Source organism: Eleutherodactylus coqui, chromosome 13, assembly GCF_035609145.1.
Source record: "Eleutherodactylus coqui strain aEleCoq1 chromosome 13, aEleCoq1.hap1, whole genome shotgun sequence".
NCBI classification, from domain to species: domain Eukaryota; kingdom Metazoa; phylum Chordata; class Amphibia; order Anura; family Eleutherodactylidae; genus Eleutherodactylus; species Eleutherodactylus coqui.
This window is the reverse complement of record NC_089849.1, coordinates 90,998,240-91,011,695: the sequence shown is the minus strand read 5'-3', so window position 1 is coordinate 91,011,695 and position 13,456 is coordinate 90,998,240. Positions and strand designations below refer to the sequence as shown.

Below are 13,456 nucleotides of genomic sequence, written 5' to 3'. Positions count from 1 at the left end.
AACATTGTATATAAGGCAGAAAAAGATATATGTCCATCCAGTTCAGGTTGTTCTCATGCAATGTTGATCCAGAGGAAGGCAATAAATCCCCAGGAGGTACTAGCAATTTTTTCAAATCTTAAGGAAAAAATCTGAAAAACCTGGAAACTCATCTCTATGTATCTAGTAACTATAACTTATAATATTATTACACTCAAGGAAGGCGTCCAGGCTCCTATGGAACTCTTATCGAGTTCTCTATCACCACGTGGTAGAGAGTTCCATAGTCTCACTGCTCTTACAGTAAAGAACCCCCTTCTATGTTGGTAAACTCTACTATACACTTTGTGTCCAGCTCTGTGGAATACATTGGTGCTATGTAAATTATAATGTAGGAAATAACGAAAAGGAAATTAAAGTTCTTTCCCTTTTTAGTGTATAATAACAACTCCGGGGCATGACCGAAGAGAAAAGTCAGTGAACCGTGTTTACCACATGGATTGTTCAGCAGGATGACAGGCTTGAGGCCTAGCAACCCCAATCTTCACCACAAGTCGTGTTTACGTACAAATTCTTCTGTAATTGAGTTTATGCGATTAACAAAATATTTGCCTGAAATCGATTCAAAAATCCATGCTTTCCTCTATTCTGCACATGAAAATAATTTCACTGCAATTAAAGAATTGGCTGACTTTGTTATTTCGAAAAATATGTCGGAATATAAGCGTGACGGGAAAATCTTATCACCTGGTTTAGTTCTTCATGTCAGGATGATAAACACCAAAGGCAAAAAGGGTCTATTGCAGGAGCAGAATCCAATATGGTAGCTTAGTAGCACAGTATGCAAAGCCGAAAAAAGACATGTCCATCCAGTTCAGCCCATTACCCCCAACGCTGAGCCAGAGGAAGGCAAAAAAAACAATGATGTAGAAGCCAAATTTTCCCCATTCAAGGAAAAAAATTCCTTTCTGACTCCAATCTGGCAATCAAAATAATCCCCGGATCACCGACCCCTCTGAAGTAATCAGTGATAAAACATGTAATATTGTATCACTCAAGGGAGACATTCAGGCCCCTCTTGAACTCTTTTATCGAATTACCCATCACCCCCTTCTCAAACAGAGGGTCCCATAGTCTCACTGCTCTTACAGTTAAGAATCCCCTTCTATGTTGGTGTAGAAACCTTGTTACACTCACAGTCCTGGGTATAAATAGTTGATGTGAGAGATCTCTGTATTGTCATCATATATATTTATACATGGTTATTACAGCACCCCCTTGTTACAGTCCTGGGTATAATAGATGATGGGAGAGATCTCTGTATTGTCCCCTGATATATCTAAACATAGTTATTAGAGTGCCCCTTGTTACAGTTCTGGGTATAAATAGGTGATGGGAGAGATCTCTATACTAACCCCTGATATATCTATACATAGTTATTAGAGTGCCCCTTGTTACAGTCCTGGGTATAAATAGGTGATGGGAGAGATCTCTATACTAACCCCTGATATATTTATACATAGTTATTAGAGCGCCCCCTTGTTACAGCCCTGGGTATAATAGATGATGGGAGAGATCTCTGTACTGTCCCCTGATATATCTATACATAGTTATTAGAGCGCCCCCTTGTTACAGTTCTGGGTATAATAGATGATGGGAGAGATCTCTGTACTGTCCCCTGATATATCTATACATAGTTATTAGAGCGCCCCTTGTTACAGTTCTGGGTATAATAGATGGTGGGAGAGATCTCTGTATTATCCCCTGATCTATCCATACATGGGTATTAGAGCACACCCCCTTGTTACAGTCCTGGGTATAATAGATGATGGGAGAGATCTCTGTATTATCGCCTGATATATCTATACATAGTTATTAGAGCGCCCCCTTGTTACAGTCCTGGCTATAAATAGATGATGGGAGAGATCTCTATACTAACCCCTGATATATTTATACATAGTTATTAGAGCGCCCCCTTGTTACAGTCCTGGGTATAATAGATGATGGGAGAGATCTCTGTATTGACCCCTGATATATTTATACATAGTTATTAGAGCGCCCCCTTGTTACAGTCCTGGCTATAAATAGATGATGGGAGAGATCTCTGTACTGACCCCTGATATATTTATATATAGTTATTAGAGCGCCCCCTTGTTACAGTCCTGGGTATCATAGATGATGGGAGAGATTTGATATGTCCTCCTTGAGTACCGGAGCCCAAAACTATACACAATATTCCATTACAAATGAACAGTTGACCACCCAACATACATCATATTCAATCTTCTTACATCCAAAACATATTTTTGATTGTCCAGCCTGTAAAATGCAGAACTTACCAGCGGGTTCTTCTGTGCTGCTGGCTGCCGTAGTGGGAGGAGCCACCGGTATCTCTACGGGAGCAAGAGTAGGTGTTTGGGAGAGGGAAAAAGAGAGATACGGTTATTAAAATCTGCTAGTGGCACGAGGGAAATGTAACTGTTTGTGTAAATGTCAGAATCTGCTGTTAGTCTTCCCTAGGAATACGTGCATGTCTACGGAAGCGAGGCAGGGCGGTCTCTGCAGCTACTTGCGGGCAACATTAATGGAAGCAGAGGTACATTAAAACGTCAGGACACGGAAATTACAGCGTGGTTCTAAAACAGGACGTAGGAGGGACAGGGAGAGAAATCTACATCAGGGTCAAAGGAAAGAAAATACAATTTGGGGGTTTCTATCATTTTGGTTACGGAATGAAATTCAAAAAAATCCTTATAGCCTTCAGTTTGTTTTAATTCAGAGTCTGATGAAGTCTTTAACCCCTTAATGACACGGCGTATTTTGGCGTTGAGGACCAAACGATTTTTGGTATTTTTTCAGCCGTATAAGGGCTTGTTTTTTGTGTGGCGAACTGTAGTTTTTATTGGTACCATTTTTGGGTACATTGACTACATTGTAAAACTTTTATTATTTTTTTTATGATCGCAGGGAGAGAAAACGCATCAATTCTGCCATAGATTTTTTTTTTTTAAGGCGTTAATTATGCAGCATAAATGATACACTACATTTTTTTCTGCCGGTCGGTACGGTTACAACGATACCAAAATTCTTATATTTTTTTTTAGGTTTTTCCACTTTTCCACAATAAAAACCCTTTTTTTGGAAATTATTATTTTTTTCTAAATCGCTGCATTCAAAGTCCTGTAACTTTTTTATTTTTCCATGGACTGAGCTCTCTGAGGGCTTATTTTTTGCGAGACGAGCTGTAGTTTTTATTGGTACCATTTTCGGTACGTACATTTTTTATGATCACTTTTATTGCATTTTTTGGGAGGCAAAATGCTAAAAATTAGCATTTTGCCTCAGTTTTTTAGTGTTTTCTAAGGCTAGGGTCACACAGGGCAGATTTGCCGCGGATTTCCGTTGCATATCCGCACTGTGGCAAAACCGCTGCGTTTGCTGTGCAATGCAGCACAAATGAGATTTGCCAAAAAGCTGTTCTCACAGGAAGGATTTTTTCCCACACAGCCGCAGTGCGGAAATGCAACTGTGTCGCGGTTTTCAAAGATGCAGCATGTCCATTCTTTGGTCTTTTCTGCAGCGCTTTTTTGTCCATAGACCTCTATGGACGCAGCCAAAACCGCACCAAATACGCAACAAATACGCGGCAAAAGTAAAAAAGCGCTGCGGAAAAAACCTTGAGGATTTTTCCGCACGAAAATCCGCAGCAAAATATGCAAGCCCAAATTAACCTTTGAAGCGGTTTTGCCGCAGAAGCAGTTCTTCTGCGTCAAAACCGCAACGGAAAAACCGCAGCAAGACCGCAACAAATCCGCCCTGTGTGATCCTAGCCTTAATGCTTTTTGCCGTGCAGGATAAAAAGCGTGTTCAATTTATTGTACGTGTCGTTACGGACGCGTCAATACCAAATATGTGGGATTTGTTTTATGCTAATATGAGAAAAAGCATTAAAAAAAGGGATTTTTAACTTTTGTTTTTACATTTTTATTTTTTGATCCTTATTTTTCTCTTCTTTTTACACCATCTGTGTCCCTCTGAGGGACTTACACTGCAGCACTAATGATTGCTGCGATAAGGCATAGCAGGACTTTTCTCCTGCCATGCCTTATCGCTTATTACAGCGATCATAGGCAATGGCAATACAGGACGCCGGTATCTGGCGTCCTGTTGCCATAGCAACCAGCCGGGCTCTCGCGATGTTATTGCGAGAGCCGGCTAAAGTCACAGAGGGAGCGCGCTTCCCCTGTGAACCCTTTCTCTGCCGTGATCTACTCAGATTGCGGCAGGTAAGGGGTTAACAGCGGGTGGGCGCATCTCCAATGCCCCCCACTGTTGCAGCGGGAGGCCGGCTACTAGTGACAGCCGGCTCCCGCTGCGGGATAGCGCGAGATCTGCTATGATCTCGCACTATCCCTATGACGTAAGGGTACGTCATTTTGCGGGAAGTACCCGTACCCTTACGTCATGGGGAGCGAAGGGGTTAAAGACCATGGAAACCGTTAGACCATTATAATGTATTTGGGGCTATACATAAATAAAGGGTTCGGGGAGAAAATGATAGAAGTTCATTTTTACGGAAAATTGATAATTTTCATGTGAAAGTTTCACAACTCATCAAGCCTGAAGTGGAAGGGAATAGTGAACCCCGTCATACATGCCGGGAGGATCTCTAAAGCTGGAGACATGGCTGAAAGCTATAGAATAATGTGTTTTTTTTAATCTTTCCTCTGATTTATTGACCTTGATCGTCCTTCCAGCAACCATGTTTCTTTGCACGGCTCTGGAATGGGCTGTGATCATTCTTTTCCCGAACCCTTCAATTTTTGTAAGTGTTTTTTTTATTACAAATTCTAAACCATTTTTTCTGCAGTCTACATGTATTTCACTACATAATCAGGTGCAGGATCACATTCACTGTGAAATCCGTCAGAGCCCAATTCTGATCAAAGATTAAAGGGGATGTATCATCTCAAAGTAACCTATTGTTTACCCCCATGAGGACCAAGCAGTGTGAATATACAGCACTTGGTCCAGGGCGTTAATCCTTCGCCATAGTAAAAATACAGTGCGGGATTAAAGATCCTGCAATCTGCCAGGAGCTGATTAGATCCTGAAATGTCAGTGACAGCTGAAGACCCGGAGGAGAAGTCAGAAAAGGTTTTTTACCTTCTTCTGCCTTCTCTTTTGTGGGCTACATAGCGCTCAATGAGCTCTATGTAGTGAATAGAGAAAGTGGAAGTGGCGCTTACACTTCGATCCGGTGATCACATGACCACCGGGTGCCCCCTGGCATGTCAGAGCTGCAGGGTATTAGCAGACCATGATCAGCTGTGTTAGTGACTACTGTCACTACAGGGGGATGTTTTCCCCTGGAACTGGGACTCCTATGGATGCTCCAGCTACAGTGGAAAAGTATGAAATAGAAAAAAGAAGACAATGTGAATGACCCGCAGAGGTCTTATAAGACATCCTTGAGGACATAATGTTACAAAAATAGGAAAAAATAAAAATTACAGAATAAAATAAATATATATATATATATATATAAAAACACCCACCACTGCCGCCAACCTAAACTGTCCTCATATGCGCCCTGTAATCTATGCACATTATATATCTAAATGGAACCCATTCTTGTACTTTATTTTGGCATAAATATAATAGTTTTAAAAATTAGCAACTATACATTTAAAAACATCTTTTTTTTTTAGCTCTTAACCATAAAAAAAAGAAAAAAAAATTTTAGTTAAAAAATATATTTAAAAAATAGCCCTATATGTCACGGGAAAAAATAATTTTCATACCTGAAGAAAAAAGAAAGGCATTAAGACCTAAAAAGTATCTGCTCCCTTAGTACCGAAACACCCTGGTCCTTAAGGGGTTAAATCACAATTTTTTTTTTCCTATTACTGTCTATTTTAACGTTTTCAATGTCACCATATATGTTTACAAAAACAAATCTTAATATCCAGCTTTCACTTTGGCCACTAAGCCTAAGTATAGTCTGACACGATTCTGTCCATATATCTCAACAGGTGATGGTCACAGCTCACCTCCTCCCCTCCCTGCACAGATCACAGAGCATGCCTAGAACACTCTCCTAGAGAAGTCAAGGAGCCATCTTCTGTGTATTGTTGCCATACAGAACATGAAATATCAGCCTACTTGACTTAGTGGCCAGAGTGACAACTGAAAGCTTTTAGGTTTTTAAATACATATATAGCGACATTAAGAACTTGGATACATTTGTAAACAATGGATGATATTCTGATGACACTTCCCCTTTAATATTGATGAGGCATAATCAGTGCATAATGAAAGGTTTTGCAATTCTGTTTCTCATCTTCTGTATTTCCAAGCTTGTTTTAATTCCACGTAGATTTCAAAATCCCTGCTTGCTGGCAGTGAATATGAACATTTCTGTGGAGATCTTGAAAACAGAGCAGAACTTTTCATGATACGATTTTTTAAGGGGTATTCTAAAAGGCTCCATGTTTTTCTAACTTCTCACTCATCGACTGGATAGGTGAAAACTAATAGATTGGTGGGGGTCCGACCCCTGGGACCACCACAGATCCTAAAAAAGAGAGTTTGGTTGGTCTCCAAAGCATTGTGCCTGCACTCCACTCCATTCATTTCAATGAGCGCACCAGAGATTGCTAAACACTTGAAGCTCGGTCATCTCTGGCACTCTCATTGAAATGAATGGAACGGCAGTACAACATAAGCTCTGTTCTCTTGGAAACCAACTGGACCCCCGTTCTTGGGATCAGTGGGGGGCGCAGCAGTTGGACCCCCACCAATCTATTAGTCTTTACCTATCCAGTGGATGGGTGAACTCGTGAAAAAACATTAAGTTCTTGGAATCCCCCTTTAAAACTTTCTAAAGAGTAACAAAGTTTCATGCCATGTTCTGCAGCCGTTGCAACAGTGACTTTTCCTATACAAGGGACCAGAATAAGCATATGGGCAGTAGAAGGTTACAGCTCTCGCCTCCTTGCTTATGGTTAGTAGTATTTAGTTGTCGAAGGAGCAGAACCATCTATCCAACTTGACGTGCCAACCTGGAGGCGGCGCGTTGGGCCAAGAATCAAGGATCGTTCTCTTGGTGTATCTAGTCCTATCATGTGCAAGAAGGATTCAGTGTATCCAAGTGTATCATGCTGTATCTATATCATATGTGATGCTGTCTGCTGAGCTAGTGTATCTAGGCCTGACACGTGTGATACTGTCTGCTGGACTGTAGACCGTGATACGGTCTACTGAGCCGCTAAACCCGTTGGTTGATAATGCCATAGAGAAGGATATTTCCAGGCACAATCCTTGTATCTGCTTCCATTATACAGTATGTAGATGTAACTCAATGAAGTGTAACACAACCAGTTGAGACTTCCAGCATACACCTGGTTAATAGGTTATAGGATGCCATTGTACCCAGGAATACACAACATGTAACAGTGACAACACATACTTATGCAGGGGGCAATGGGAGAGCGGCTTTGTTGGTAACCCTTGGCACATCGATTGCACGTTATACCAGTCACACCATCTTTGCAAGGACATTGCCCTGTGGTCTGATTACAGGTTTTGCCGGCCGCACCAACCGGATGGCAGTCGCAGGCTGCGGGGTGGAACAGAGGAGAAGGGGTTGGAAAACAGCAGGTTGGAAAACAGAACAAGGTCAGAAAGCAAAAAACTAAAACCACATCACATAGCGACACTTAAGATTCGCAGGGGAGGGGAGGCAGGTTGGGAGCAGGGTAACAGCATTAGGTATATCTATCATGCAAGCCTTCTACTGAAGCATATACAGGCCAGTAGGACATAAGAATCTGAATATATTAAATTGCATTCGACACCCAACACGAGAAGGCGGTCTGACACAATATACAATGTACTAAACCCAGCTGAGATGGCGCCAGCTTAAGGTTGCCGCCTGTCTCGGTAATGAATTAATAGGCTACATAGTCATAACTGGTGCCCACAAAATGGGCAAATATGGCTGACTGATGCATTCTAAATGAATCTTACCATATGTAGACTTCAGCCAATAAACACTGATAAGATGTTAGTTTAAGGGTACGTTCACACGGGGAGGAATCTCCACTATCAGTGAACACACCCCAAAACGTTAAAACCTCCAGCAGGAGAATAAGGAAATCAATGCAACATGCATTACAGTTTTTAGCTTTTTTAACATGGGAGCCTATGGCTGACCAATGCCACTGTATGGCATCAGTGTTCTTCACAGCTTTTCATACGGCAGGGTGCATCCACACGGGCGAGAATGATGGAAAACTGTTCCTGTTCACAGGGCTGCGGGTCTTACTACTACAGAGAGCTCTGATATCCTGGAACAAGCTTCAAATGTTGAGGATCGGTTGAGGCCCATTCACTCAGTATATGTTCAAAGTATATTACAAAACTTTTTACTGTACAAAACATATCAAGGCTGTTGGGGGGGGGGGGAAAGTTTGTCTGCACAACTTGGGAATTAAAGCACAAACCGCATTGAACGTTTGTAAGTAGATAGTGGGATGTCACTGAGATATAGCAGGAACAGTGCAGGAGATTTCGCAGATTGTAATTTATGATTGTGGATGTTATACGCCAAACCAAATCCCAGCATTCTGCTAGCACTGGGCATTCCCAGAATATATGTAATAAAGTGCCCTGAGCTCCCCCACCACTTCCAAGAAAGTGGCGGTATGTCTGGTCTGAACAGGTAAATCCGGGAGGGCACCTTGTACTGTCAGGATACTATTTTGATACCTGTCTCCTGGATTCTGCTAGCGATGGAGGATTTATGTGTATGGGTAAAAATGTTGGTTTTCTGTTCTGGGGTAAAGGAGAAACCCAAGTCCCTCTCCAACCGTAGCACATAGGTGTAACCAGCTGAGTCCAGTTGAGAAGTTAACAGATCGTAAATGTGTGATAAGACACTGGACTGGACCCTCTGCACAACACAGTTGCTCGAAGAGAGTCTGAGAGAAGAGCAGTGTGGTCCAAACCCGAGGGAGGAGGCAATAATGTCAAAAAATGGTGCAGTTGGAGCGTCTGCAACAGCCGGAGAGAGCAAGGGTCCACAGCTGACACATCTTGTAATGTTAGACAAGATTCCTCCCGGATAAAGGGCAAGGCACAATTATTGTGGTTTTAGTAGCCATGTGCGAAACGGACCCCCTACTCAATCCGCCGGGAAAGCAGGATTGTCCAGATAGGAGATGGAGAGATATATGGCCTAAGAATAGTTCTGCTAGTGACCCTCAGCGTGGGACCTATTGTGAGATGGGCATGAAGATTCAGAGGGATGAAGCAAAGGAAGGGCTGTCAGTGGAAAAGAGAGGATAGCCTGTTTGATGGAGACCCATTGTTTGAGTTCCTTGTGTCTGTGCCAGTCAACCATATGCTCCAAATAGGAGACCTGCACATATACGACAAAGTGCAGAAGAGGAAGGCCACCCTCAAGTTTTGGTTGAATGAGATTCAACTGCGCAACTCTAGTTGACTTGCCCACCCAAATGAATTTAGAGGGCATCAAGAATAAAGTCTTGAAACATAACCTGGGGATACAAACAGGCAGAGCTTGGAAAACAATATATTTATAAGATCCGGGGTATGACAGTCATTTTAAAGAAAGAGCTCCTCCAAACCAGGAGACGTTCCCTTTCGTCCAGGTGTCTAAGTCGTTCTTGATGTTACGAATTAAACTTGAATAATTAGCCTTGAGGGTATCAGCAACATATGCTGCGGGGTGAATAACTAGCTCTTTTATGTGGTCTGTAGCCCATTGAAAAGAGAAGGAACCCGCTAGTTTGGTAACAAGAGAGTGAGATAGAGAAATAATGAGGGCTTCAGAGTTTGGGTTGTAAATTTTAAAGCTAGACAGGGTAGTGAATTTGTGAATCTCTGCAATAAGAATAGGTAGCAGAATATGTGGGGTTGATAAGAAGAAGAATACGTTGTTTGCATAGGCCGCCACCATATGTGATATCCCACCCACAGCACTACCATATGTGATATCCCACCCACAGGAACCCCTTTTATGTCTGGATTGGGGCGAACATGACAAAGGAATGGCTCCAGGCATACAATAAATATGAAGTTTGTTACAGGAATTAATGATTATTGCATATTCCTGGGGCTATTCTATATTGCTAATGTATTTTATGCATGCAATATGGATTTTTGTAATGACCCATGCCATGGCCCATATGGGCATTGTATCATAGTATGTAAGGCCGAAAAAAGACGTATGTCCATGCAGTTCAGCCTATTAACCTCCTAATGTTGATACAGAGGAAGGCAAAACCACCTAATGGTAGAGGGGGAAACAATTCCTTCCTGACTCCTATCTGGCAATCAGAATAATCCCCAGATCACCGACCCTTCTGAAGTTATTAGTTAAGATTCTAACATATAATGTTGTATCCCTCAAGAAAGACGTCCAGACCTCTCTTGAACTCATTTATCGAATTTGTCATCACCACGTCCAGACATGGTGGCCAGTTGAAGTTGTACATCCCCAGGACACCTTGCTAGGCAGAGCATGTCCATCTGATGGATGAATGGCAAGACACATCTTGCTCGTAGGGTGGTACCTGTTTCATGTAATAGGTCTGGGTGTGGCATGCAACTTCTTGTTGTGTTGCTGTGGTGGTAGAGTTTGTATTGGTCGATGGAAGGTTTGGTGTGGCCGAGTTGTAAGCCACTAGAGGGACATTGAAAGCCTACCGAGAGGTTGGCTGCAGCTTGAATGTGTCAACGGCAAGAGAATCCCTGGAGTCTCCTGATTGGAAGCAATCTATCCGGTCAGTCTGGACTGTTCATCTACGGAAGTTCTGGTTGATGACCTGCAGAATTGCAAAGTCAGAGAGAGCCTTACTCCAGAAACGGAGTTAAGAAATGTGTTCAATGTCCACAGAGTCACCCCAGACCTGCTTCATTTCTGTAAAGACTGTGAGTAGTAGAGCCTGTGATAGACTGTACAAGGGGGACTAAGACTTAATTCCGCAAGGGCGGATAAGCCGATACATTGTTGCTAAGTAGTCAGTATTGTCAAAGTATTTGAAACTGTGTTACAATGTTCCAAAACTGTGCAGCAGGTTAAAGTGACGGTACTGCTGATTCGGCTGCCTAGTAAAGACTGTAACTTGTTTACTGCAACGTGTGCTCCATCTCCTCATACATGTCACGTGGGACGCGGACATCCGTGTGAAATCTGGATTAGTTTCTGAATTGCATTTAAATTCCAGTCATTCTTGAGGGAATCGAGTATTACATTTTTGTGCTGTTGTAACATCCAGACAACGAGGGGTTAACTAGTTAACCCTTTGGAGGATTTCTTTTGTCCAGGTGGATTAACACTATCAAAACCTTTCTTTTGAGATGGGACAAAGAGAGAGCAGATGAAATCTAGATCCGTCGCATGTCCCCCGGGGCCGGGGAATCACAAGGCTCTCCGATATTAATAGGGGGTGTCTGGGTACATTATTACTATCGGGGTCCCCACTGATCGAGGGGCTTGGTGTGCATGGGGTTTATATGATGCATCTCATTTCAGTATTGTGCCGAAGCCTGAAACATAATGTGCTTGAGATTTATCCAGGGAAGGAATAGGAATAAACCCGTCTTCACGTTACTAAGGCTCCTTCACGTGAGCGTATGTGTATTTGCACGTGCCTCAGAGCCGCATATTAGCGGGACGAACAATGTTTTTTTGCGTGTGCATCGGCGTATTTTAAGGTTCATTTGCATGGCTTAAAATACGCACTGATTGAAATGGCTAATTAGTCTAATAAGTTCCAGATGTGTTCTTTTTCCTGCACAATTCTGCAGTGTTTTACGCATCTTCTAGCGTATTGTGCGCTCATTTGTGCATCCCCATTGACTTCTATAGGGCCTTTGTGTGCGCAAATGTGCAGGACAATAGAGCATTATGCGTTTTTGTTTTATGACCGAAATGCGCAGAAGAAATATGTCCATGTGAATGAACCCATAGAAATCAATAGGCTCTATTCTTTGCGTATTCCATGCGCAAATTGTGAGTGCACAAATATACACGCAAATACAGCCATAAGTGGAGGCATCAAGGTGATGAACGTTACACCACCCTAGCCATGAAGAAGCCATGACACATGCATAAGACCATGTGACTAAGAAGAAGAATTAGTGCTGCCTTTCTATTAGTAACACTTCTAATTAAACTGTCTTCCCATGAGTGATGTTGGTAATGGTGGATTGGCAGTGCCATCCTATAAGTGATGCTGGTAATGGTGGATTGGCAGTGCCATCTTATAAGCGATGCTGGTAATGGTGGATTGGCAGTGCCATCTTATAAATAATGCTGATAATGGTGGATTGGCAGTGCCATCTTATAAGCGATGCTGGTAATGGTGGATTGGCAGTGCAATCCTATAAATGATGCTAGTAATGGTGGATTGGCAGTGCCATCTTATAAGTGATGCTGGTAATGGTGGATTGGCAGTGCAATCCTATAAGTGATGCTGGTAATGGTGGATTGGCAGTGCCTTCTCATATGCGATGCTAGTAATGGTGGATTGGCAGTGCCATTTTATAAATTATGCTGGCAATGGTGGATTAGCAATGCAATGATATAAATGATGCTGGTAACAGTGGATTGGTAGTACCATCCTATAAGTGATGCTGGCAATGCTGGATTGGCAGTGCCATCTTATAAGTAATGTTCGTAATAGTGGATTGGTAGTGCAATCCTATACGTGATGCTGGTAATGGTGGATTGGCAGTGCCATCTTATAAAGCTGGTAATAGTGGATTGTTAGTGCCATCCTATAAGTGATGTTGGTAATGGTAGATTGGCAGTGCCATCTTATAAGTGATAATGCTAATGGTGGATTGGCAGTGCCATCCTATAAATAATGCTGGTAACAGTGGAATGGCAGTGCCATCTTATGGGTGATGCTCGTAATGATTGATTATCAGAGTCATCATATAAGTAATGCCGGTACTAGTAGATTAGCAGTGCCTTCCCATAAGCGATGCTAGTAATGGTGGATTGGCAGTGCCATCTTATAAGTGATACTGGTAATGGTGGTTTGGCAGTGCCATTTTATAAGTGATGTTGGTAATGGTGGATTGGCAGTGCCATCTTATAAATAATGCTGATAATGGTGGATTGGCAGTGCCATCTTATAAGTGATGCTGGTAATGGTGGATTGGAGGTGCCATCTTATAAGTGATGCTGGTAATGGTGGATTGGAGGTGCCATCTTATAAGTGATGCTGGTAATGGTGGATTGGAGGTGCCATCTTATAAGTGATGCTGGTAATGGTAGATTGGCAATGCCATCTTATAAGTGATGCTGGTAATGGTAGATTGGCAATGCCATCTTATAAGTGATGCTGGTAATGGTGGATTGGAGGTGCCATCTTATAAGTGATGCTGGTAATGGTGGATTGGCAATGCCATCTTATAAGTGATGCTGGTAATGGTGGAT

At 42.4% G+C, this 13,456-nt stretch overlaps 1 protein-coding gene across 4 annotated transcripts in view; it reads right to left on the bottom strand.

Annotated features, from left to right (window-relative positions):
* NTN1 (netrin 1) overlaps nt 1-13,456 on the bottom strand; it is an 87,629-nt gene that overhangs the window by 28,029 nt on the left and 46,144 nt on the right. For all 4 annotated transcript variants that reach the window (XM_066586184.1, XM_066586182.1, XM_066586183.1 and 1 more), the window contains exons 4-5: nt 7,451-7,600; nt 2,319-2,372 (exon numbers count right to left, since the gene is read on the bottom strand). In XM_066586184.1, coding sequence (XP_066442281.1) covers nt 2,319-2,372; nt 7,451-7,600 — 204 coding nt within the window. The remainder of the gene's footprint in view (nt 1-2,318; nt 2,373-7,450; nt 7,601-13,456) is intronic.